General features: G+C 67.8%; 5 protein-coding genes across 8 annotated transcripts; 3 read left to right on the forward strand and 2 right to left on the reverse strand.

Moving 5' to 3' along the window:
- Nucleotides 1-26: 26 nt before the first annotated feature.
- On the reverse strand, nt 27-9994 carry FAM193B (family with sequence similarity 193 member B). The gene is made up of 10 exons (XM_080398575.1): nt 8301-9994; nt 6138-6377; nt 5194-5416; nt 4787-4996; nt 4076-4490; nt 2887-3082; nt 2244-2480; nt 725-1751; nt 514-589; nt 27-409 (listed from the first exon to the last, which is right to left on the reverse strand). The coding sequence occupies exons 1-10, from the start codon at nt 8625-8627 to the stop codon at nt 313-315; spliced, it is 3048 nt and encodes a 1015-aa protein (XP_080254701.1). The 5' UTR covers nt 8628-9994; the 3' UTR covers nt 27-312.
- A 3-nt stretch (nt 9995-9997) lies between these two features.
- LOC308068274 (lateral signaling target protein 2 homolog) lies at nt 9998-15014 on the forward strand. Of its 3 annotated transcripts, none has more exons than XR_013929921.1 (11): nt 9998-11640; nt 11717-11854; nt 11987-12222; nt 12312-12401; nt 12509-12598; nt 12735-12836; nt 12929-13177; nt 13283-13407; nt 13486-13599; nt 13738-14210; nt 14293-14325. XR_013929921.1 is itself a non-coding variant. In XM_080398577.1 (11 exons), exons 1-11 carry the CDS (start codon nt 10786-10788, stop codon nt 14422-14424), a joined length of 2481 nt encoding a protein of 826 aa, XP_080254703.1. In that variant the 5' UTR covers nt 9999-10785; the 3' UTR covers nt 14425-15014. The 3 variants fall into 3 exon arrangements, 2 of the variants coding, with proteins under 2 accessions (XP_080254702.1, XP_080254703.1); XM_080398577.1 differs by having other exon boundaries at nt 9999-11640; nt 13486-13836; nt 14098-14210; nt 14293-15014; XM_080398576.1 differs by having other exon boundaries at nt 12020-12222; nt 13486-13836; nt 14095-15014.
- A 251-nt stretch (nt 15015-15265) lies between these two features.
- MXD3 (MAX dimerization protein 3) lies at nt 15266-16792 on the forward strand. 2 transcript variants are annotated; one of them, XM_080399603.1, is made up of 5 exons: nt 15270-15524; nt 15604-15633; nt 15741-15855; nt 15962-16127; nt 16204-16792. In XM_080399603.1, exons 1-5 carry the CDS (start codon nt 15313-15315, stop codon nt 16311-16313), a joined length of 633 nt encoding a protein of 210 aa, XP_080255729.1. In that variant the 5' UTR covers nt 15270-15312; the 3' UTR covers nt 16314-16792. The 2 variants fall into 2 exon arrangements, with proteins under 2 accessions (XP_080255730.1, XP_080255729.1); XM_080399604.1 differs by lacking the exon at nt 15604-15633 and having other exon boundaries at nt 15266-15524.
- Nucleotides 16793-16899: 107 nt separating this feature from the next.
- Nucleotides 16900-18854, reverse strand: PRELID1 (PRELI domain containing 1). Its single transcript, XM_080399602.1, has 5 exons — nt 18658-18854; nt 18141-18366; nt 17951-18064; nt 17609-17687; nt 16900-17174 (listed from the first exon to the last, which is right to left on the reverse strand). Exons 1-5 carry the CDS (start codon nt 18747-18749, stop codon nt 17038-17040), a joined length of 648 nt encoding a protein of 215 aa, XP_080255728.1. The 5' UTR covers nt 18750-18854; the 3' UTR covers nt 16900-17037.
- Nucleotides 18815-21800, forward strand: RAB24 (RAB24, member RAS oncogene family; the record flags this gene model as incomplete). Its single annotated transcript, XM_080399600.1, has 8 exons — nt 18815-19093; nt 19514-19582; nt 19679-19757; nt 19901-19968; nt 20119-20218; nt 20641-20691; nt 20798-20860; nt 21372-21800. The coding sequence occupies 8 exons, from the start codon at nt 18815-18817 to the stop codon at nt 21434-21436; spliced, it is 774 nt and encodes a 257-aa protein (XP_080255726.1). The 3' UTR covers nt 21437-21800.
- Nucleotides 21801-21802: the final 2 nt, after the last annotated feature.

The raw sequence follows: 21802 nt of genomic DNA on the forward strand, positions 1-21802 counted from the left end.
GAAAGCAGCAGGCAGCGGGGTTTAAATAAAATAAAAAATTAAAAAGTTCTTTATTGGGTCCAGCACGGTCCTTCCCCGCGGCACGGGAAGTCGGGCGCCCGCGGAGAGGGGGGTGGGACGGCCGGGGTCACCCCGCGGGGGGGGGCAGGAGGAGGATGGGGGGGACCCCGGGGGTCCCCGCGGGGCAGGAGAGCACCGGGGACCCCCCCCGCGGAGGAGGGGACCCCACCGAGGCGAGGCGGGGGCCGGCGGGGCGGGGGGGGCACAGTGAGGAGAGGCGAGCGGCCGTGGGTGGGGGGCGGCAGCCACCCCTCACTGGGCCGCGCTGGAAGTGGTTTTCTTCAGGGTGAAGTTGGTCCAGTTCACCGCCACCTTCTGCCGCGTCTGCTTGGCCGAGTCCAGGCAGAACCTGGCAGGGAGAGCACAGCCCCGTCAGCTGTCAGCCACCAGCCCCTCTGCCAGCACCCCCAGCCCCCCGGCAGTGTTTGCCCCCCTCCAGGACTGCCCCCTCACCTCTTGAAATACTCCACTTCTCTGTCAGTCTCGTCCATCTCTGCCCCGTCCAGGTCCTTGGGCAGGAACACGTCATCTGGCAAAGCAGAGGAGCAGAGAGTCAGCACCGCTGGACCGGCAGAGGATGGGCAGGGGGCTGGCGGCTGGCAGGGCAGGTGGGGAAGGGGCCACTGCCAAGATGGTGGCACTGAGCAGTGCTCCCAGCACTCACCGATTGAGGTATTGGATTTCTCCACCTTGTTTCGGCTCTTCCTGCTCTTGCCCTTGGGCTGGGGGGAGCCCCCCAGGGCAGCAGGGGCAGGCAGTTGCCGGTCCCCTGCAGCCAGGGCAGGCAGCTGCTGCTGCGCCAGCTCCGGCAGCTCTGCTTTCCCCTCTCCCCTCCGGCCTTTCCACTCGCCGCTTCTCTCCTTCTCCTGCCTGCTGCTGCCACAGCCCCAGGGCTGCCCCTTGCCGTTCTCCCCCGGCTCGATGCAGTCGCCCACCCGCTGTGGCTCCAGGGCGCCAGCCTTGGAAGGGTGCTTGGCTCCCAGCACCTGCCCCTTCGCACCAGGGCTCTCCAGCCGGGCCTGGCCGCCATGCGCAATGGCAGCGCCCTCCCCTTTCTTCGTCTGCCCGCTCTGCCGCTTGTTCTTCCGCTGCCGGCTCCCCACGGGCACCATCTCCAGGGGCTCCAGCCCCTTGGGCTGCTGTCCCTCCTTGGGCTCCAGGCTCAGCCCGCTGCTGTCCACGGCAGAGTCCGCAGCCTTGGACTGCACCCAGATCATGCGGGAGAGGCTGGGCACAGCGCTGAGGCGCTTCACCACGCCGTTCTCGCCCGCCGGGGCCAGCGGCGGCTCCCCGGGCCCCTCACCCCATCGGGGGTTCAGCTCGCCCCGCAGCAGCGCATGGCTCTTGGCGGGGCCCAGGCTGAGTGGGGCCAGGGCCAGGTCTATATCCTGCAGGTCAGAGGAGCCATTGAGGTTGGAGAGCAGGTTCTTCTGCTCTAGGACAGCTGCCTTCTTGGGGAAGTCATTGACATCCAGATTGAGGTCATAGACACTGAAGCTGGCCCGGATAGAGTCCTTGATGGTGTTCTTGATCTCCTGCAGCCGGCTGCTGAGGAAGCTGTTCACCCGCTCCAGCTCCAGCTCTGGCCACTCCAGCAGCTTCTCCTCAGCCAGCTCCCTGGCCTGGCTGGCTGCAGGAGCACGCTCTGCCCGCTTCTGGGCCTCTGCCTCCAGCTGGGCTTTCTCCTTCTCCTGCAACACAGGTGCCATGAGGAGCGGGTGGCCTGGGCTGCTGAGCCCCAGGCGCAGGACTAGCCACGCACCAGCTTTGTCAGACAGCAAACCCAAGGGCCAGCGTTCCGCGCAGCCACCCCACGTCTTCCACAGCCCCCAAACTGTGACATGTCCCGTGTGGGCACTGCAACAGCTACCACGCTGCACAGCAGGCACTGCTCTGGGCATGAGGCACCATTGCAGCACTGCCTTTCCTAGCCACAGATGCATGGCGTTTATCAGAGATGTGGCATGGAGCAGTTCGGACAGCACAGACCAAAGCACCCAGGAGGGCTGGGCCACCCTCTGCAGGAACAGAGGCAGGAGAAGCCCTGCACAGAGCTGGGCACCACCGTCGCCTCGGGGAAAGGGCAAAGGATACAGAGTTCAAGAAACCAAATGAATGTGAGGGAGAGAAGGCAAAGCCCTGCAAGGGACACAATCTCGCCCTGACCCTCTGCACAGCCTCACCTTCTTCTTCTGCTTGTGCCGTGCCCGCTTGGCTGCCTTGGCACTGTTCAAGGGCTTGGGCTCTGTGCTGTTGATGTAGTCCAATAGCTCATCCACATTGCGGTGGTCCACAGCAGGCTCTCCCGAGCTACTGTTGTGCCCTAGTTTCTGCGGCAGCTCCTCTTTCCTCTTGGTGAGGCGTGAACGCAGCTTCTCCCGGATCTCAGCATAGTTGCGGCTCGTGGGAGCGGCCGGGGGCTGCGGAAGGCGAGCGCTGTCAGTCAGACAGGCACGCGAAGCCAGCACAGCCCTGGCTCCCCCACCAGTCCCCCACCGACCTCCCCAGCTGCTCCCCTCCCCGAGGTCTCAGCGAGACAAGTCGGCACAGCCCCCACTGAACTTTTTTCCACCGCAAAGCCACAGGGTTTGGCTGGCTGCACCAAGCCCCAGGGCTGGGCAGGTGGCTGCAAGTCAGGAGCAAGGGGACCAGCAGGCCGATGAGGCAGGATGGAAACGAAGGGAGGGGGAGATGCACAATGCCAGCAGGGAACAGCCACGGCCAGACCTGCCCACCTCCGCGCTCTCAGCACGCGAGCTGTGTAATATCTCACCGCAGAGCGGAGTGCAAGGACCGGGGGTGCCTGCAGACCAGCCCCTCACTCACCGCGTTGTGGCCGAAGAACTCACAGTAGCAGCAGTCGCAGAACTTCCCGTCTTTCTGGTTGGTGGAGGAGGAGGTGCAGGAACTGCGCTCCGAGCTGCTGTCTTCATCCTCCCCGAGCCCCTCATCTGCCTCGCATGGCTGTGGCGGGTGGCAGCTGGTACCGTTTGGGAATTTGTGCCCTTTGCAAGAGGGGTCCCTGAGGAGAAGGGGAGAAGGGCGAGAGGTGAGCGGGAGCCAGGGGGCCTCAAAAACTCCCACACTACCTGTGCAGGAACACCCCTCCCAGGGCAGCCTGTGCCCGAGCAGAAGGATTTGCAGGGCAGTCAAACCCCCTTCCCTGCATCTTCCTCCTCCGGGAGAGATGCCAGAGGAGCCCATGGCAGAAGACATCTGTAGCTCCTCGCCCCCCAGGGCCTTTGGCAGGCAGGAGGCTGGCACACTAGAGCTCCAGAAAGCAGTGTCCCTCTGCCAGGCCACAAGCTGATTCCAGGGCAGGGAGCGGTACTCACTGGGGGCGGCAGGTAGCACAGGTGAGAAACGCTGGAACTGCATGCAGCTGCCAGACATCCCCATGTGCAGGCAGGCCCGGCTCCCACAGGCACAGACTACCCAGCTCAGAGACAGGGAGGCCAGGGCACGGCCCTCAGCACCACTCCTCGAGCTCCAGCTCGGGACCTGGCTGGCCCTCCGCAGGGAGCGCTAATCAGCGGAGAGGAACCAGCGCCCGCGACACAGCGTGCTCTCTTCCAGGGCACAGGCAGCCCAGAGAGGGCCAGGGGAACAGGCGAGCAGAACAAGTCCACAGGCTTCATCTTCTCGAGGACCTTTGCTCAGTGCCACAGCTGCCCGACGGGTCTCACTGACAAAGGTCCTGTTGGCCAACAGCAGGTTGACCGGGCGGTTCCTTTGGGTCTTTTAGCTGGAGGAGGAGCAAGCACAGTCTCTTCTGCACCACAGTACTAAAGGACAACCGCAGGGAGAAGACACGTGGGGAGAGAAAGAGCTCAACCCTCAGAGACCAGGGGTCTGCAGCAGTGGAACTGGCCCACAAAGACAGCTGCTCTCCGCACCACCACGCCAGGGCAGCCGGTCCCTCCACAGGGAAAAGAGCATCCACGGGCAGGGGTGGGAGAAAGGGCACATTGCCCAGCAAGGAGAGGCTGGAAGCAGGCAGGGCTCCTCTACTCACCTGTTCGTACTGGGCAGCTGGTGGGAGGTGGGAGGAGGGATGAGTGAAGTACTGCAGTGCCCATTGCAGGGATGAGTGCAGCCCGACAGCGGAGGCGGCATCTTCAGCAGTGGCACGTTGGCAGGGGGCAGGTGAGGGCTCTTACACGACCCTGGGCTGTGCGAGACCGTGCCAGCGGGAGGTGACTCAGACACCGGCTTCAGGGCTGCTGCCTGTGTGCTGGGTGCAGGGAAGAGTGTAGCCTGTGGGGAGGTGCCCAGTGGGACGTGGGGTGGGGAGCCAAAAGGCCCCGGATGGGCAGGCGTCTGCTTGGAAGGGATCAGCGCTGGTGGCTGGGAGGGGAGGCCGGTGGGACTGTTGGGAGGAGCAGTGAGGTCGGAGTGCTGATGATGCTCTGAGGAGTGGAAGGCCTCACCTGCAGAGGAGCAAGATAAGAGACAGTCAGACACCAGCTGTCCCGCGCGGGCCAGGGCCATGCTCAAAGCCACCCAGCACCTCTGCGCAGGCCAATTCTCCATGGGACAAACCCTGCCTCCCCCTGGCAGCAGGGCACTTAGGCTAGAAGCCATCCTTGCTCGCAAGGTTGGTACCTCATCTCCCCCACAGGATTCAGCCCTGCCCCATGGTGAGCAGAGCAAGGGGAAAGGTGCTGCCACAGCAGGGGCTGCAAGGGCTGGGAGGATAAGGCTGGCCCTGCCCCTGGGCACCCACCTGGCGGGGTGGCCCTCCGGCACATGCTTTTGAACTGCTTTGGCAGCGTCTTGCAGAAGTCGAGTGAGGTAGGCAGAGGCGAGCCCGGGGCGGTGCTGCTGGAGGTGGGAGAGGCCGCGTGGCTGTAGGGACAGGCCTTGAGCCCTGGCGCCATGGCAGACGCCTGGCTGGTGCACTCCGGAGAGAGAGAGAGGCCAGGGTGCTTGTCACCTGGAAGAAAAGCAGAGCTAGGGCCAGCTCCCAGCACCCTCTGCCTCTGCAAAGGGACCCAGGCGTCCTGCTAGCACTGGCATTCAGAGGCCCAGCCTGCCTACCCCTGGCCACCAGCTGGGTGCCCACAAGGAAACCACCTAAACCAAGGACTGGGCAGAAAGCTCTGCTCAACCCCACAGCTGGCTTCAACTCACCTAGTGCAGCAGGGGGGGCCCCGAGGGGGCTACCCTGCACGGCCCCATTGGTGTGCTGCGAGTTCCAGAGGCCCGAGAGCTTGTGAGCAGACAAGAAAGAGCTGGGGTCCCAGTCCCCTGAGTTTCCGTGGCACAAGGAGGAAGAAGAGGACGAGGAGGAGGAAGAGGAGTGGGAGCCACCCCCACAAGACTGCGACTTGCAGGATGTGTGGGATAACGAGACCTGGCAAGGAAAACACAGAGTGAAGCAGCAGTGGGCTGGGAGGGGAGGCCCTCAGCCCCATGACATTGCCATCAAGACCCCCTCCACTGCCCTGAGGCAGGGGCTCAGCACATGGGATCTGCTCCCGTTACTGTCTCAGGGGTGGCAAACAGCCCATCTGCCAAACAGCAACACAGCCCGGCTCCCAGGGCCCCTGCCAGCATGGCCAGACCGTGCCAAGGGGCACACGCCTGCTCTGGTCCCGCTCAAACCAGGCCACAGTTAAAGAAAGCCAAGCAGAAGGGGGCTCCTCTTCCCCTGAGCTCCATGCACGGGCAGGCACTTGCCCTGGCATACGCTGCCACTCCAGAGAGACCTGCCTAACGGCAGGGAGCAGCCTCGGGGCTTGAGGGGATACAGCACAACACATAGTGGAGCGGGGCTGGCAGAGCAGCAGTGGCGCTGCTGGCCTCACCAAGCAGGCAGCTCAACCCAACACAAACTGCCAGACAAGCCTCCATGGTGCTGTACTCTGCTCCGCCGTGGTCTCTCCCTGAGGAGCCATCAGTGGCCCTCGGGAGGGCAGCGTGGCTGCAGGGAGTAGGGAGCTGGGATGTCTAAGGTGCTCAGCTCTGAGTGAGGAGGAGCCCCGTACCCCCAGCCAGTGCCATAGGGTGGTCAGCACTGCCGTCCCAGGAGCTACAGCCCCAACCTTTCCAACCTCAGCTCCATAACCGCTTACCGCCAGGGCCTGCTCCTGCACTGCCCGCCGCTCTTCCTCCTCCACGCTCTTCCGGCAACTCTGGCAGATCCACAGTGGCATCTCTCCCAGGAGGTTCTGCACAAGCGTTGGCACGAAGTCCGGTGGCAGTCTCTCGCCCGGGGAAACCAGCCCATTGTGGGACGGCCCTCCCCAGTCCTTGCGCTCCCGGTGACAGAGCAGGCAGCACGTCTGCACTGACTGGTTGGCGGTGGGCAGCACCTGCAGAAGGACACACAGACCATGAGTCACCCCAGGTGTGATCCACCACATGGCAGGGCCCCAGGCTGGAGCAGGTGTGGGGCAGATGAGACAGCAAACAAGACCTCAGCACGCCGACACCAAACCGGAGAATTTCTTGTAGGCTATATGTGGGACTGCACCTTCTCACACTGGAGGAGAGCAGCCTCGGGCTGCCCAGCTGCTGCCGGCCTGCCATGTGCCAGAGCATTTTGCACCCTTGGGAAGATCACACTGTGCTGAAGAGCCAGTCTCACCACCAAGCAAGGCTGGGAAGCCACCAGCGGCTCCCACTATCACCTCTGGTACAGCAGGACCAAGGGGACCCACAGGGCAAAGAAAGACCCATAGAAATCGCCACACAGGGATACAAAACAGGGTCTCACAGCCACAACCCTCCCTCCTCGCCCATCTCAGACCCCCCACTGCATTACCCGAGAGCCCCAGGCCCTCCCACCCGCCTCTTTGTTCTGTGCAGCCGGCAGCGCAGATGCGCTGGGGTGGGGTGCAGCCCCCGGCACTGCTTCGCACTCTCCCTGCACGGGGCAGCCAGGTCGGGGCTTCGCACCCGGTGCTGTGGCTGGAGCCGGGCTGCAGCCCACAGGCTCGATGGAAGCCTGACAGCCGTGACGAGCCCAGCGTGGCGCGGGTGAGGGGGCCCCCATTGTCTGCCGCCGCAGCGGGGCTCCGCGACAATGAAGCGCACATTGAACTGCTGCTGCGAAACAGATGGCGTCTCCCAGGCTCAAGGTGAAGCAAAGGTCAGAGGCCAAGGAGAGCGGGGGGAGGGGGGGGGGGCACACCTCCCCTGCCCACCCGCCCAGCCAGCCACAGGGAGGAGGGGGCTTCCAGGCCACCGCACGTCTCGGCAGGGGCAGACAGGGACACTGCCGCACACAGCGGGTGAGACGATGGCCCTCCCCAGCCTGCTCAGCACATCCAGACCTGGGGCCACCCCCGGGCTCCCTGCCCATGACCCGGAGCAGGCAGCAGCAGCCAGGCGCAGAGGGATGTCAGGCAGCAAGAGGTGCGGGAGCCGGCCCGCAGCCTGTCAGCAGATGCTGGAGCCACCTGCCATCGCCCCATGGCAGGCCGGGACCATCCCGCAAGAAGGAGCTGCGGAAACACCCCCTGAAGCACACCACAGCATGCGTGTCTGCCCCGCAGCCCGGGGCTCTGCCCCCCAAAGCGCACACGGGTCTCCTGGACAGACCTGCCAGGCTTCCCTGCACGCACGGACGGGGTAAGGGATGCACGGGCCCTGGGGCTGGGACAGCCCTTTGCTCTCACGCCGCTGTGCGCGGCTGGTCATGCCAGGGGCAGCAGCATGTGACGGCGGGGGACAGGCTCGCCGGCCGATTCACTCCGCTCTGGAAAGGCAGAGATCTGCCTGCCCTGACCGCGGCGAGAGATGGGCCCCCAGGATGCCACACACCAGTGGGAGTCCCCGACATCCCGGCCACCTGCCAGAGGCGTCCCAAAGGCGCTCCGCAGCTCAGCGCACCCGCAGTCCAAGGCCACCAGCCGGCTGCGCCACCCAGCCCGGCAGAGCCAAGGTCAGGCGCTGCCCGCGCGCCCACCCCGGCCCCACGCCCGCCCCCGGTACCGGGAGCGGCGCCCCCGGCCCCAGGCAGCCGGCGCCCCCGGAGAGGGGCTTGGGCTTCACCCCCCTTCCCCGCTCGCCCCAGCGCGTCCCCCCAGCACCCCCGAAGGCGCAGTGGACCCTCCAAAGCCGGGAGGAAGGAGATGGGGGACGCCAGAGCCCCAAGGGCGGGGCGCCTCAGGGATGCTCCGGGGCCGGGGAGGGGACGGGAAGGGGGGGGCGCCGGTCGCTGCCCCATCCCCGCACCGACCGAGATCCCCTCCGGGCCAGCCCCTTCCCCGCCGCAGGGCCTAACGCGGTACCTGAGCGGTGGCTCTGCCCGGCTCCCCGCTGCTGCCCGCCGCCACCACCTCAGACGGGGCGGGCGGTTCCGGTGGCGGCGGCGGAGGAGGGGGAGGACCAGCGTCGGAACCCCCCACCCTCTCACGGCGAGGCCCGGAGGCGCCACCCGCCGCCGCCGTCGTTGTTGCTGCCGCCGCCTTGTTCCGCCTGCGAGTCATGGCGAACGCGGCCCGCCGCCCGCCGCAGCCAGGACAACAGCCAATATGGCGGCACGGCCCGTCCGGCCCCTGCCCGGGGGGAAGGAGGGAGGGAGGAAAGGCCCGGCGAGGTGAAGCCGCCGCCGCCATTTTGTGAGAGGGCAGCGCCGCGCCGCAGCGCCACCTGGCGGCACGGTGGTGGCGCCGTCGCGACCCGCGGCTCCTCCCCGCTTCCCGCTCCCCCGGGTCCTAAAAAGCGCCGCTGCCTTCGGGGCGTCCGGGCCCCCGACACCGGCTCCCCGCACCCCGCCAGCCCCACCGAGGATGAGCAGCACGCTGCCTGTGCTGCCCCGGCCTTCCCGGTGGTGCGGTGCCCCGCAAGGCACGTGTGGGTTCCAGTCGCCCATCCTGACTTAACAGAGCTCCCCTGGTACCCCGGGTGCATCCCGGCTGCGCAGCATCATGCTCAGCACCACAGCATCTGCAGCACAGCGTGACACCAGATACACAGCTCTGGGCCCACGCACGGGTTGCAGCTCCCCTGGACTCCATTCCTGACACACGGATACCCCCGGTGCAGTGTGGATGAGCAGCACGCTCGTTGCCCACTGCCCCAGCCTTCCCACTGGTGGGAGACGGTGCTTGTGCGAGCCTCCAGCCCCTCTGCACCCCATCCCCGTGGTGCCGTGCTCTCCCAGTACCTTGGGTGCCTCCTGGCCGTGCAGCACTGGGCTCAGCACCACAGCATTCTTGGAGCTGTACAACCCTGCCCAGGCAGGACAAACCCTGCGTGCTGCACCCTGTGCCCAGGTCCCAGCGCGGGGCTCCCCACGGCCCCCGTGCAGCGCAGCCCAGCCGCTGCCTTTCCCACTGCTGCCTGACCCCAGGCTGCCCACGGGGGTCTGCTGCCCCGCTGTGCAGTCCCAGCACACCAGGTCCCTCAGGTCTAGGTTACCCCAAGGGTGCTCCCCTAAAAGAGCTGGGGGCTGGCTCAGCCCCTCTGCTCCCTGCCAGCCTTGGTGCCACATGTCACCCTAAACCCCCCACCACGGCACTGGTCTGCACGACGCCAGGCCTTCTCCATACTGCACCTCATGTCACCGGAGCTACCCTCCTGCAGTGGAGCAGAGCGCAGTGCTGGTGACACAGGGACACATGGAACACTTGGCTGCCAAGGAAAGCCCACTGCATCCCAAAAAATGCTGCGGCAGCACTGCAGGCAGCTGTGGGACAGGCAGGGCTCTGGCTCACTGCGCACAGGGACCCCCAGCCATGGGGCACAGGACACGCTGCCCGGCTGAAACCAGCGCCAGGGCCCTGTGGGGACACGAGGAGCCCCAGCCAGCGCCAGGGCCAGCCCCACACCAGCACCCGGCTGGCTCAGCCCAGGCGCTGCGGGGCCGTCATGACTCAGGGACTTCCTCAAGCCAAGGTGGTGCCGCCGTGTTTATTTAATCATCCTGGGTGGATTTTTTACCTGTGAATCCACCCCATTAGGCTTCCAGCCACCTGAATTATCAGCGCCCACATCCTGTGGCCAGCGGTGCCAGGCCTGGCCGGGCACAGAGGCAGCCACCTCCTTGGCACGGCCGGGGTGGTTTGCTGTGCCCAGTGGCCGGAGCACCTCTGGGGACTCCTCCTTGGCCACTTGGCCCCTCCTGCTCCCACCAAGGGGCTTTTTTGCCCCCCTCCAGCTGCAGCACCCCACTCTGCGCTCCACACCCTGCACCTGTCAGCAGAGAGCAGGCGGGTGCCTGCCGGTGCCCCCCCTCGGTGTCCCCCCCCACCAGCGCAGGGATGCTCAGGCCAAGGGGGCTGGCAGGGCTGGGCCTCTGGGGGGGTCCCCGTTCCTGGAAGGTTGGGCCTCGGGCGCTGCGGGGGGAGGGGAACCGGGAGGGAAGAGCCAGGGAGCCGGGAGGGGAGGGCCAGGGAACTGGGAGGGGAGAACCGGGAACCCGGCGAGTGCAGCCGGGAACTGGAGCCAGGAACCGAGAGCGGGACGCGGCACCGGGAGGGGGGACCGGGGCGGCCGGCAGAGACACTCTGCCCGCCCCCGGTGGACCCGCTCCGCAGAGGGAACCGGCCCGTCGAGCGGCTGCCGCCTCCCGCCGCCCGGCAGCGGGAGAGCCCCGGGTCCCGCCGCGGGCCGAGCGGGGCGGAGCGGAGGCCGGTCCACCGGGTCGTCCCGGTGCCGGGGCTGGGCGGACACCGCCCCGGTCCGCCCCCGGGCGGTGCGCGGTGCCGGCCCGCCCCGTCGGCGAGCGGCGGGCGCGGGGAGCCGGGCGGCGGCAGAGCCGTGGGTCGCGCCATGCTGCCCGCCGCGCTCCGCCGCTGGCTGCGCCGGCCCAAGGTGAGCGAGGGGGACCGCGCCGCGCCCCGTCGGGGCTGCCCGGGGGCTCCGCCGGCACCGGGCGCGGGGGTCGGCGGGGGTCCCCGGGGCGGAACGCGAGGCGGTGCCCGGCCCCGCGGCTGGGGGCGCGGCGGGGGCGCGGGCGGCAGCGGGCAGGACCGGACCGCTCGGAGCCCGTCCCGGCGCCGCCCGCTCCCGGGGCGAGGAGATTCCCCCTCCCCCCCGGCCACCGGCCGTCTGGGGGCGCGGGGCGGGGCGGACCTGCGGGCTGCCGGCTCCCCGCGGACCTTTCACCTGAGCCGGTGTTTACAGCCGCGCAGGGATCCGTGCCCACGCCGCCGGGAGGCGGCCGAGCTTGTTCATCCTGCTCTGCCCCTGGGGAAACTGAGGCACGGGTGGGTGGGGACGGCGGCGCTCCCCGGGAGGGCTCGGCCGGGGGCCGCCTGCCTCCCCGCCCGCCCCCGGCACAGCTCGGCCGAGCCGGAGCCGCTGGGGGGGTCCCACGCACCTGCCCGAGTGAGTGGGGCTGCCCCACAGGGCCCGGCCACCGGGGAGCAAACCCCAGCAGCGCCCACCCTGCCGGGCTGCGGGCAGAGGAGCCTTGGGGTCCCCCTGTCCCAGCACCCGGAGCCGCGGGGCGCTCCCACCATCACCCCTCTGCTCTCCCCACAGCGCTCCGACCCCCGCCTGCTCTCCCAGTTCTTCTTTGCTGACGAGAGGGTGACGCAGGTGGTGGCCGAGATCAACGGGCTGGATGCTGAGCTGGACCCGCAGCAGTACCTGGTGCTCCTTAACCAGCTCCACCTCAGCCAGGTGAGGGGGCTGCCCGGGCCCCGGTGTGACCCTGGTCTCTCCAGGTGGCCACGGGTGACATCCCTGCCCTCCCCAGGCTCACCTGCTGGCCGTGCTGGAGCAGATCATGGAGGAGTGCATCCCCACACAGCGACACAGCCGTGACTACCTGGTGAAGTTCCCTGAGGAGCTCTTGGTGGACAACTTGGGCAACCACATGCTGTTTGCTGCCGAGGTGAGCCTGGGGGTGCTGTCCCGGGGTGGGTGATGGGGTCCAGCTTCTCCAGGCTGGGAGAGGCGATGGGCACCACCCAGGATGGTGCAGCCCATCATGGGCTAGCCCTGGGGTGCACCCCTGCTGCGCCAGGTGCTGGCTCCTGATGGTCTCGGGTCCCAGCAGTGTCTCTTGGCCGGGACCTTCCTGGAGGTGGAGGAGGCGGACAGGGCCCAGCTGCGGCCCCAGGCCAGGAAGCTGCTGTGCAGCCTGGAGCTGGTGCGGACGGTGCTGCGGGAGCAGAGCCTGAGCCAGCCTGGCTCCTACCCTGAGCCCGTCCAGGCTGCACTCGTCCAGTTCGACCAGCTCTTCGCGGAGTTCGAGCTGAGGTGGGGGCCAGGATTAGGGTGCTGGGGGGTGGGGTTGGGGGGGGCTGTGCCAGGGCCAGAGGAGCCTCACAATTCCCCCATCTCTCCAGCTATGTGTCCTCACTAGTGGCAGTGAAGTCACCTGAGGAAATCTACAGGCAGCAGGAGATCATCGTGCTCTTCTGTGAGACGGTGGAGAGGTGAGGGACGCCGCCTGCCAGGGGTGGGGTGGCAGGGACCCCAGCCCCGGGGATAGGGCAGCATCCTGGGGCTCTGCCCCACTGTAAGGGTTTGTGTCCCCCCGCAGAGCTCTGCGCCTGGGCTACCTGACTCAGGAGATGATTGATGGCTACGAACCGCTGCTCATGTTCACCATCCCTCGCCTGGCCATTATCAGGTGGGTGCAGCCTCCTGGAGAAGGGGGTGACCAGGGGCAGCTGGGTGTTCCCTGCCCTGTAGCACCCCCTTCTCCTCCTGAGGAGTTGGGGTCCCGGGCAATCCTCTGACATGAGCTGGGCTCTGTCCTCTCGCAGTGGCCTCCTCATCTACCCTGACGGTCCCCTCAGCCTGGAGCAGAGCCCTGAGCAGATGTCCCGGGTCTTCAGCCCCTTTTACAACCTTCTGAAGAAGATCAGGTATGCAGCAAGGGGCAATGGGCACCCATGGGTGGGGCCGTAGGGCAGCAGCGGGGCCGTGACGTGGGGCTGGTGCCCTCCCCTTGCTGCAGGGACCTGCTGCGGGTGCTGTCGGTGGAGGAGCTCTGCCTGCTGGAGAGGAGCCTGTGCACAGCTGAACCAGAGGATCACGGCGGTCCAACCACCACCCCAGCGTGGGGGGCAGCTGTGCCCAGAGCAGACCCCACTGCTCCCTGGGGTCTCCTGGAGGTCCCCTGCAGCCCCCAACCCCCCCACACCTGCACGACGCTGCTAGGACCCCCCGGCTCAGTGGACGACCCAGGCACCGATTGGCGGTGGGGGTATATGGTGGGGAGGGAGCAGGGATGAGATGGCAGATCCCTGCCCACTGGGATGGGGACTTTCTGTGCCACCCCAGGGGTAACCGTCACCTCCCCTCTGTGCAGCCCCCAGCCCCCCGGGAGCAGCCCAGGGACAGAGCTCAATGCCACGGGTGCCCACTGCTCAGAGCTGCGCTCTCACTACAGCAGCACCAAGGACATGTTGCACACCCTCTTCGTCTGCATCTCGGGTAAGTGACCCCCTTGCCACCCCCCCTTAGCACCCTGACCATCCCCCAGCACCCTGACCCCCCTTTTTCCTGGTGCAGGCGTGGCTGATCAGCTCCAGACCAACTTTGCCAGCGACCTGCGGAGCATCTTGAAAACAGTCTTCAAGATCGTCACCTCACAGGCAGAGCCCTCGGAGGAGCCGAGTGCCAGCCGTGAGTACCCCCAGGGACATGAGGGATGGCCCCTCTGCCCTGCCCATCGCCCGGCACTGGTGACACAAGGCCACAGCACCGGGCATGGGGACTACGTGGCCTGCTCTGGCTGGACCACCACAGCCCTTGTTCCCGCAGAGGAAGAGAACGGTGACCCATGTGTGACAGATGCTCCCCGTGTGGCTGACTGCCCCCTGTGCTCCAGCCCTGCGGAGGCTGCTGGACTCTGGAGGGCAGGTAAGGGGCTGCTGGGGTGCCATGGCTCTGGGGCAGGGGGCAAGGCTGGGGCTGATCCTGCCCCCATCCTGCCTGGGGGGGGTGTCCAGCTGCCCTGGGCAGCCCCCAGGCACACAGGGACAGTTGCTGTGTCCTGCTTGGGGCTGGCTCAGTGCAGCAGCCCCAGGACACCCAGGAGCAATGGGCTGGGACCGATCCTGGGGCCGTGGCCATGATGGGGGCTGGGGTGGGGGGCTTTTACCAATGTGTTTTGGCCAGCAGGTGCCCGCCGCCTGCCCGAGTGGGTGCCGGACAGCACGTGCAGCCAGTGCTCTGCCTGCAGCTCGCCCTTCACCCTGCTGCGCCGCAGGCACCACTGCCGCAGCTGCGGGAAGGTAGGAGGGGGCCGGAGCGGGGTCTGTGGGGACCCCTGGGGGCCCGGCTCCACTCAGCCCTGTTCTGGCCCTCTCCTGGCAGATCTTCTGTGCCCGCTGCTCGCCGCACACCGCAGCACTGCCGCACTACGGCCAGCCAAAACCCGTGCGTGTCTGCACCCACTGCTACGCCACACACCTCCCACCCGCGCCCCGGCGTGACTGCAGCCGGTGAGGGCCCCTGTGCCCGACACACGGCCACAAACCGCGGGGGGAAAGGGCTGTGCTGGGGCTGCTGGGCAGCTCCGTGACCCCACGAGTCCCCTTGGGGCTGGGTAGCACAGCGGTGGGACCCCCCGCCATGGATGGCGGCCCACGCCAGCGGGGCCATGGCCGCAGTGGGCACAGGACCGCCTCACCCGATGCACCGCGGCCGTGCCCGGCTCTCGGCGAGCTGCATCCCGCCGCCGTGCACCGGCCCCCCGGCTGGGAACGCGCGTTGTGCCGGTGGTTTCTTTTCCAGATGAACTTTGGTTGCTGTTGGGGCCGGGGCAGAGTCTCCCGCCGCGGCCTGGCCCGAGACGGTGCAAACAGCCCTCACATGACGGCGGTGCCGCGGGGCCGTGCCTTGCTGTGCCGTGGCCCCCGCCCCAGGGCGGCTGGCCCTCGCCCCCGGGGCCCGGTACTCCCCTCCCCACCGCCCCTGCCCGATGGATTTTAATAAAGAGAGAAACCCGCCCGGGTGGGCGCTGTGATGTGGCGGTTCTGGGGGGCTGGGGTGGGGCAGGCGGCCGGGGGACACGCGTGGGTTGCGGGGGGGGTTGGGTGCGCGCACGCACCCGCTTCCCCGGATCGGGCGCGCGCTGCCCGCCTGACTCACGTGGACGCACACGCGTGTTCCGTGCCACACGCGTGACCGCGCACACGCGCGCCTCCGCCCCACCCCGGGCGAGCACGGACACCGGCGCACCCTCGGGGCGTGGCCTAGAGGTGGAGGCGTGGCCTATTGGGGGTGTGCCGTGCCCCGCCCCTCCCGCCGATTCAAATTTGAAGCACGCGCTTTCCCGCCCGAATTTGTTTCCCCGCCGAGCCGACGTCAGCGCCGCGGGGCGGTCAGCAGCCAATGAACGCTCGGCCCGCGCCCCCCGCCATCGCCCCCCCAGCCATGGAGCCGGCGGCCACCAGCATCCAGGTGCTGCTGCGGGCGGCCGAGTTCCTGGAGCGGCGGGAGCGCGGGGCGGGCGCCGCCCGGTACCCGCCGTGCCTGGCCGAGGCCGAGCACCGATACGCCTCGCTGTGCCCCGCGCGGGCCCGCCGGGCCGTGGCCAGCGTCAGGTGAGTGGGCGGGGAGGAGGGGGCGGCCGGTCCCGCCGGTCCTGATCTCCGGTTCTGATCGCCGGGGGCTCTCCCGCAGGTCGGTGCACAACGCGCTGGAGAAGCACAGGTACCGGGCCGGAGGGGAGGGGGGAAGCAGCGGGGCAGAGGGTGACCACGCCCGTGCACACCGCCCCCCCGGGGCTGACCGCAGTGTCCCCTCCGGCCCGGCTGCAGGAGAGCCAAGCTCCGGTGCTGCCTGGAGCGGCTGAAGCAGCAGGTGCCGGTGGGCGCAGGGCCGGACCGTCCTACCACGCTGACCCTTCTGCACCGTGCCCGGCTTCACATTCAGGTGAGGGTGGTGGCCCTGGTGCCGCTGGGGCACCAGCCGGAGGGGCCCCAGGCAGCGATGGGGCTGCCCCTCGGAGCCCTGCTCACAGCTCACCGGATCCCCGCAGAGACTGGAGAAACAGGAGCTGAGCGCACAGCGGGCCAAGGACCGGCTGCGTAACCAGCAGCGGAGCCTGCAGCAGCGGCTGCAACGGCTGCTCTCACCTGCCAGCGGGGAACGGGCACGGGCTGACAGCTTGGACTCATCCCAGCTCTCGGAGCCCTCTGAGGGAGGTGAGCAAAGGGAAGGAGGGTGGGCAGGGAAGGAAAGGCCGCCAGGGGCCTGACACGGCCTCCCCCTGGTACCCAGAGGATGCTGAGATAGAGGTGGATGGCATGGTGTTCAGCGGGGACCCCCTGTCCGGCTTCAGCACTGGGAGGGACCATAGCTACTCCAGCCCCCACAGTCCCAAATCCTGACAGCATGTACTGCCTTCCTTGCGCTGCCTGCCTGCCTCCTCCCTGTCTGCCACTGCCACCAGCACAGCCTCTGCCGGCCTCATCATGGCTGCCTGGGTAAGGGGGCTGCAGGTGGGGACAAGTGTCCAGCTTGGGCCCCTGCAGCCAGGTTGCTGAGTGGCAGCGGCCGTGGTGCTGGGTGCCTGGAGCTGGCACCGCACCGTGGCACCCACTGTGCACTGCAATGCACTGCAAGAGGTGCCGAGGGCCCGGCTGCCATGGGGACACCCTCCTGCCTCCCCCTGCCGTTCGCTCTCGGGTAGGCTGGGGGCTGCCTGGGCCGCGCCACCCCCAGCAGACACAGCTACTGGGGAGTTCTTCTGCCCCTGGAGAGCCAGGAAGAGGAAACTAGTGCATTAAGCAACTTGCCTTCACGCTCCTGCTCCGCCCTCTTGTACGTACCCGACACTATTTTAGTAAAGGCACTTGGTGAAACCCTGGCCTGCGTCTCCCCTGTGAGCCCAGCTCCCTGGCAGAGAGCTGGATCCCCAGAGTGGAGGGCAGCACTGCGCTCTGCTCTAACCAGGCCAGCCTCAGCCAAATCAGGTGGGAGTTGATTCTTTAATGATAATTACATCTCAGAAAGGGTCTAACAGCAGCTGATTGTCAGACTTGTACAGTTTTTTAAAAAATATAAAATCTAAGGAGGCTCCTATCTGTTCTGGTGCAGCCGGTGCCCGGCCCCTCACACGTACTGCTTCTTCTTGGTGGCAGCCTTGCTTGCCAGGTCCTTGGCTTTCTCTGTAGCAGCCAGAGCTGTCTCCTTGGCTTTCTCAGTTGCTTCCTTGGCTGTCTCCACCAGTGTTTTGGACGGAGCTTCTCCTGTAACATGGAAGTTGTTAACCCAGCCCCAGTGGGCCCCTGCCCTGCCCCAGCACAGGAGCGCCGACTGATGCAAGCTAGACTGGCCCAGTCACCTTGGTATGGAGGCGACCTCCCCACGCACGGGGGAATACAAGCCCGGCACTCCTAGCCTGCGTGCGTCACAGCATGTTGCAAAGGGGAACTGCAGGCACGTGACTGCTGCCGCGTTATGTTCCCCTCCTGCCTGCACACCATCCCTGCCCAACCCTGCAAGTGCTGCCTGGCTGCTCGAAGAGCAGGTTGTGCCAAGACAGGGGCATAGGCAAGGGGTGAGGATTACACACTCTGATTACTTCAAGCCACAACCTGCTCATCAACTGGAGTGTTCCCAGTGTGACCTGTAACTCCAACAGACCCATCCTGTCAGCCCCAGCCTGCCCTTGGGTGCTCACCTTGCATTCTTGCTAGCACATATTCAAATCCCTTAGTGCTCTTGGTCACGTTGCTTTTGAACCTGGCCAGACCAAACTCCTGCAAGGGAAAAATCAGTGAAGGTGCAAGCCCAGCTCCCTGATCACATGCAGTCCCTGTGGCTTTGTCCAGCTTGAATAGTCCAAAAGACCCAGCAATGGTGTTCTGGGCACCCCAAGAACACATGAAGATGGGGGGAATGAGGGGAAAGGGGTGGAAAAACCAGAACGGGGAAGGTGTGGATTGGGGGGGGGAAGCAGTAGCTTTAAGGCCTGTCCAAAGACGTGGTACGCAGTGCTGCTCGAGCAGCTGGCAGTGCTCACCTGGACAGCCCGCGAGACGCCAAACAGGCTGGAAGAGACCCAGGCTTCCCGCTTGACCTCGGTCCAGTTGCTGTTCTCCGGGTTCACCTGGTACACGCATCGCTCCTCCACCACCTGCACGAGGCACAGCCTGGCTGTGGGCACCGGCCGGCGCTGCCACCCGGCCGCACGCCCACCCACCAGCACCTACCATGAGACGCGCGTGGTTGATGTTCCAGGTGAAGGTGGTCATGGTTCGGTTCTTGGGGTCCACAATAGAGTCCTCCAGGATGTAGACTGAGTGGGCGACGTTGGCCGGGAAGAAGCGCTCAGCCCAGCGGGGCATCCGGTTGGTCTTGGTCAGGAGCCGCCGGGAGAGCAGCTTGTGGTCCGCTGTCACCTCCCGGTGCACGATGTCTTCGGTCAGGACATGTTTGCTAAACCGGGGAGGGGGAAGAGAGCGTCAGGCCCCGCTCCCGGGCAACCCTCCCGGGGCTGGGAACCACCGGGGCTGCGGTGCCAAGGACGAGGGGGGGAACCAGCTGGAGACTGCTGGCGTGGGGGACCCCGGAGCGGGGGGGCCTGCCCCCGTGGGGCGCCCGGGGAAAGGGCTGGGGGAGGGGGGGACGCCACCCTGCGGGGTCCTGGGTGGCGGAGGCCCGGGTGGCGGAGGCCCCGGAGCGGGGCCCAGGGCCCCAGCGAGCCCCGAGGCGCAGGCCCCGGCGCACCTGTAGGGGTTGGGGTAGCGCTGCCAGAAGGCAGCGAAGACCTGGTCCCAGGGCCCCTTGAGGACGCCCAGGCTGGCGCAGTACTTCCCCATGGGCCGCCGCCGCTCAGGCCCGCGCCGCCCTGCCCGCTCCGGCCCGCGCCTGCTCGGCGGCCGCCATGCGGCCTCCGCCCGCCCCGCCCCGCCAGGCCCCGCCGCGCGCTTCCGCCGGTCCGCCGCGCGCTTCCGCCGCCCGCGCGCTTCCGCCGCGCCGGCCCCGCCCCGCCCGGTTGTGGCCCCGCCCGGTTGTGGCCCCGCCCCGCGGCGGCGGCGGCGCCAGGATGAGCGGGCGGCGAGTGGACGCCAAAGTGGTGCTGCTGGGGCAGGAGGGGGTCGGCAAGAGCAGCCTGGTGGAGCGCTGCGCCCACCGCCGCTTCCGGCCCGGGCCCTACCAGAACGTGAGTGACCGGCCGGGCCCCGGCACGGCGCCGCCGCGCCGGGCCCCTCCTGGTCCGGGCCCCGTCCCCGGGATGGTGCCCCCCCCGCGCCCCTCCAGCGCCCCCGGGCCCGACCCTTGTTAGCCCCCTCCGTGTGGCCGAGCCGGTTTCCCCGAGCCGGTCCCCCTATTAACCCCCGCCGTGTCCCCGGGCGGGTCTCCCCGTTAACCCCACGGAGCCGGTCCCCCCTGTTAACCGCCGCCGCCGTGTCCCCGAGCCGGTCCTCTCTTTAACCCCCCAAGCTCTCAGGCCGGTCCTCCCCAGGCCGGTGCCCCCGTTAACCCCTGAGCCCCCGGGCCGGTCCTTCCCAGGCTGGTGCCCCCGTTAAGCCCCGGGCCCGCCGCATCCCGGCCGGTGCCAGCGCTCCCGCTTCCCTTGCAGACGATCGGGGCCGCCTTCGTGGCCAAGGTGATGTCCGTGGGGGAGCAGACGGTGACCCTGGGCATCTGGGTAAGTGCGGGGTCAGGGCTGTGCCAGCGCCCCGCTGCCACCCCCGGGACACCCCCCACCCCCCCCAGCCTGCTGAGTGCCCCCTGTCACCCCCAGGACACGGCCGGCTCGGAGCGCTATGAGGCCATGAGCCGCATCTACTACCGTGGGGCACGAGCTGCCGTCGTCTGCTACGGTAAGGGCCCGGTGCCGCGGGATGGGGAAGGAGCCGGTGGCTGTGGAGGTCCCAGGGTGGTGGCGGCACCAGTGGGTCAGGGGCTGCAGCAGGGGGGTGGGGGATGAGGTGGGGGGGGGCAGACCCTGACCCCTCTCCCCCAGATCTCACCGACAGCAGCAGTTTCCAGCGAGCCAAGTTCTGGGTGAACGAGCTGCAGAACTGCGAGGAGGTACGGCTGGGCTGGGGGGCCGGAGGCTGCCGAGCCTCGCCGGGGGGGAAGGGGAGCTGGTGGCGGGGGGCTGCGGAGCCTGGCCGGAAGGGAAGGGGAGCCGGTGGTGGGCCCACGGGCACGTCCCTCCCACCCCTCTGCCTGCTGCAGGGCTGCCGGATCTACCTGTGCGGCACCAAGAGCGACCTGCTGGAGGAGGACAGGAGGAAGCGGGGTGTCGACTTCCACGATGTGCAGGATTACGCTGATGGTACGGTGGGGCACTTCGTGGGGCCGTGGCGCTGGTGGTGGGCAATGCCGGCCCTTCCCGGGCTCCTGCAGCACCAAGCGGCTGGGGTGGGCAGGATGGAGCTCCTGCATCCAGGTGTGCCTGGGCGGCGCAGGGGGCTCTGCCCTCACCCTGGCTCCACGGCAGATCTGGGGGCTCCAGGCGCCTGGGCTCCCTGCGTGGTGAGGCTCCGGCTCTGCCAGGGACCTCCCTGGGCACGGCGTGTCCTGACAGGGGCAGGCAGGTGGCCAGCTGGGCCGAGGGGACGGGAGCGCAGAACCCTGCCCTGGGCCGCTGCCAGCCTGCTGTCGGCAGCTGTGCCTGGGGGGTGGCTCTGGGGGAGCCCAGCCCGCGGGGCCATATCCTGCACCCGCCGCAGGCACTGACCTGGGCCCTCGTTGCAGAGATCAAGGCAGAGCTCTTCGAGACCTCCAGTAAGACAGGCCAGTGCGTGGGTGAGTAGCCCCCTTGCTGCCGGCCATGCCCCCACCCAAGCCGGGCCAGGGGCGCTCTGCCCAGCAGGGGGGCTGCCCACACCCACCCTGCCCACTCTCCCCTCAGACGAGCTGTTTCAGAAGGTGGCTGAGGACTACGTCCACTTCACTGCCTTCCAGGTGATGACAGGTGAGCAGGCAGGATTTGTCCCACCCCAAGCACCCTCTGCCATGGTGGGGGGCGCAGGTGCCCCTGGGTAGGGTGTGGAGGATGAGCGCTGTGGGGTCTGGCAGGGCCCTTCCTCACCTCCACCCTCCCTGGGGCCACTGTGGCTCTGTGCTGGGGCTGTCCTGCAGAGCTTGGGTCCCATCACAGTGTCCTCATCCCACTCAGACCAGGCTCTGCGTGCCCACCCAACTGGGCCACAGGTGGCCCTTGGCGAGCAGGCAGCCGGGAGCCTTGCCTGGCTGTGGGACCGGTGCTGCGCTCTGCGCCAGGCCTGTCGCAGCGTGCTCAGCCCAGCTACGCCTCCTGCCCTGGGCCACGCCGCGGCTGTGACCTGGCCGCTTCTCTGCGGGGCCACCAAACCCCTCCCCAAGGGACCTGCCAGGGCCCAGACCTGGGACCGGCAGCTGTTGGGCTCCCATGTGGCATCGTGGTGCGGACGTGCCGGCAGCCTGCTGCCCCTGCTCTCTTCCAGAGGAGAAGGGTGTTGACCTGGGCCAGAGGAGCGGTGCCTACTTCTACAGCTGCTGCCACCACTGAGACCTCCTGCCAAAAGGGAATCGCTGCTGCCGGCCGGGCAGCCAGCACGTGCCAGACTCCTCTGGGTTTTTTACCTGCTGTGTTTTAGCTGTACGGGCCCCTCAGCAGTGACAGCCCCGCAGGCTGCTCTCCTGGCATGTGGAGTGGCAGAGCTGCCATGCGGTGCCGGGAGCTGCGGACGTTCACCCCTGGGGACCCTCTCCCTGCCCCCCGGCATTTGCAGGGGCTGCTTCCCTGAGTCACTGCTGTGGCCCAGCGGTGGCCGTTAACTCACTCTCAGAGATGCTGCCCCGTTCTTTGCAGATTTATTTAAGTGTCTTCTCTCTCGAGGTGTACAATGTAAATAAACCGCATTGTGGTCTGAGC

This window comes from Falco punctatus, assembly GCF_963210335.1.
Source record: "Falco punctatus genome assembly, chromosome: 8".
Classification (NCBI taxonomy): domain Eukaryota; kingdom Metazoa; phylum Chordata; class Aves; order Falconiformes; family Falconidae; genus Falco; species Falco punctatus.

Coding starts and splice junctions, on each gene's coding strand:
- PRELID1 (XM_080399602.1), bottom strand. CDS start 18,749: ATGGGGAAGTACTGCGCCAGCCTGGGCGTCCTCAAGGGGCCCTGGGAC. Junction 18,367..18,657: donor CGCTACCCCAACCCCTACAG/GTGCGCCGGGGC, acceptor TCCCCGGTTTAG/CAAACATGTCCTGACCGAAG. Junction 17,175..17,608: donor TGTGCTAGCAAGAATGCAAG/GTGAGCACCCAA, acceptor TCCATGTTACAG/GAGAAGCTCCGTCCAAAACA.
- LOC308068274 (XM_080398576.1), top strand. CDS start 10,786: ATGCTGCCCGCCGCGCTCCGCCGCTGGCTGCGCCGGCCCAAGGTGAGC. Junction 13,178..13,282: donor GGCACCGATTGGCGGTGGGG/GTATATGGTGGG, acceptor CCCTCTGTGCAG/CCCCCAGCCCCCCGGGAGCA. Junction 13,837..14,094: donor TGCTGGACTCTGGAGGGCAG/GTAAGGGGCTGC, acceptor TGTTTTGGCCAG/CAGGTGCCCGCCGCCTGCCC.
- FAM193B (XM_080398575.1), bottom strand. CDS start 8,627: ATGGCGGCGGCGGCTTCACCTCGCCGGGCCTTTCCTCCCTCCCTCCTT. Junction 4,491..4,786: donor CCGGAGGGCCACCCCGCCAG/GTGGGTGCCCAG, acceptor GCTCCTCTGCAG/GTGAGGCCTTCCACTCCTCA. Junction 410..513: donor GAAGTGGAGTATTTCAAGAG/GTGAGGGGGCAG, acceptor TCTCCCTGCCAG/GTTCTGCCTGGACTCGGCCA.
- MXD3 (XM_080399603.1), top strand. CDS start 15,313: ATGAACGCTCGGCCCGCGCCCCCCGCCATCGCCCCCCCAGCCATGGAG. Junction 15,634..15,740: donor AACGCGCTGGAGAAGCACAG/GTACCGGGCCGG, acceptor GCCCGGCTGCAG/GAGAGCCAAGCTCCGGTGCT. Junction 15,856..15,961: donor GTGCCCGGCTTCACATTCAG/GTGAGGGTGGTG, acceptor GGATCCCCGCAG/AGACTGGAGAAACAGGAGCT.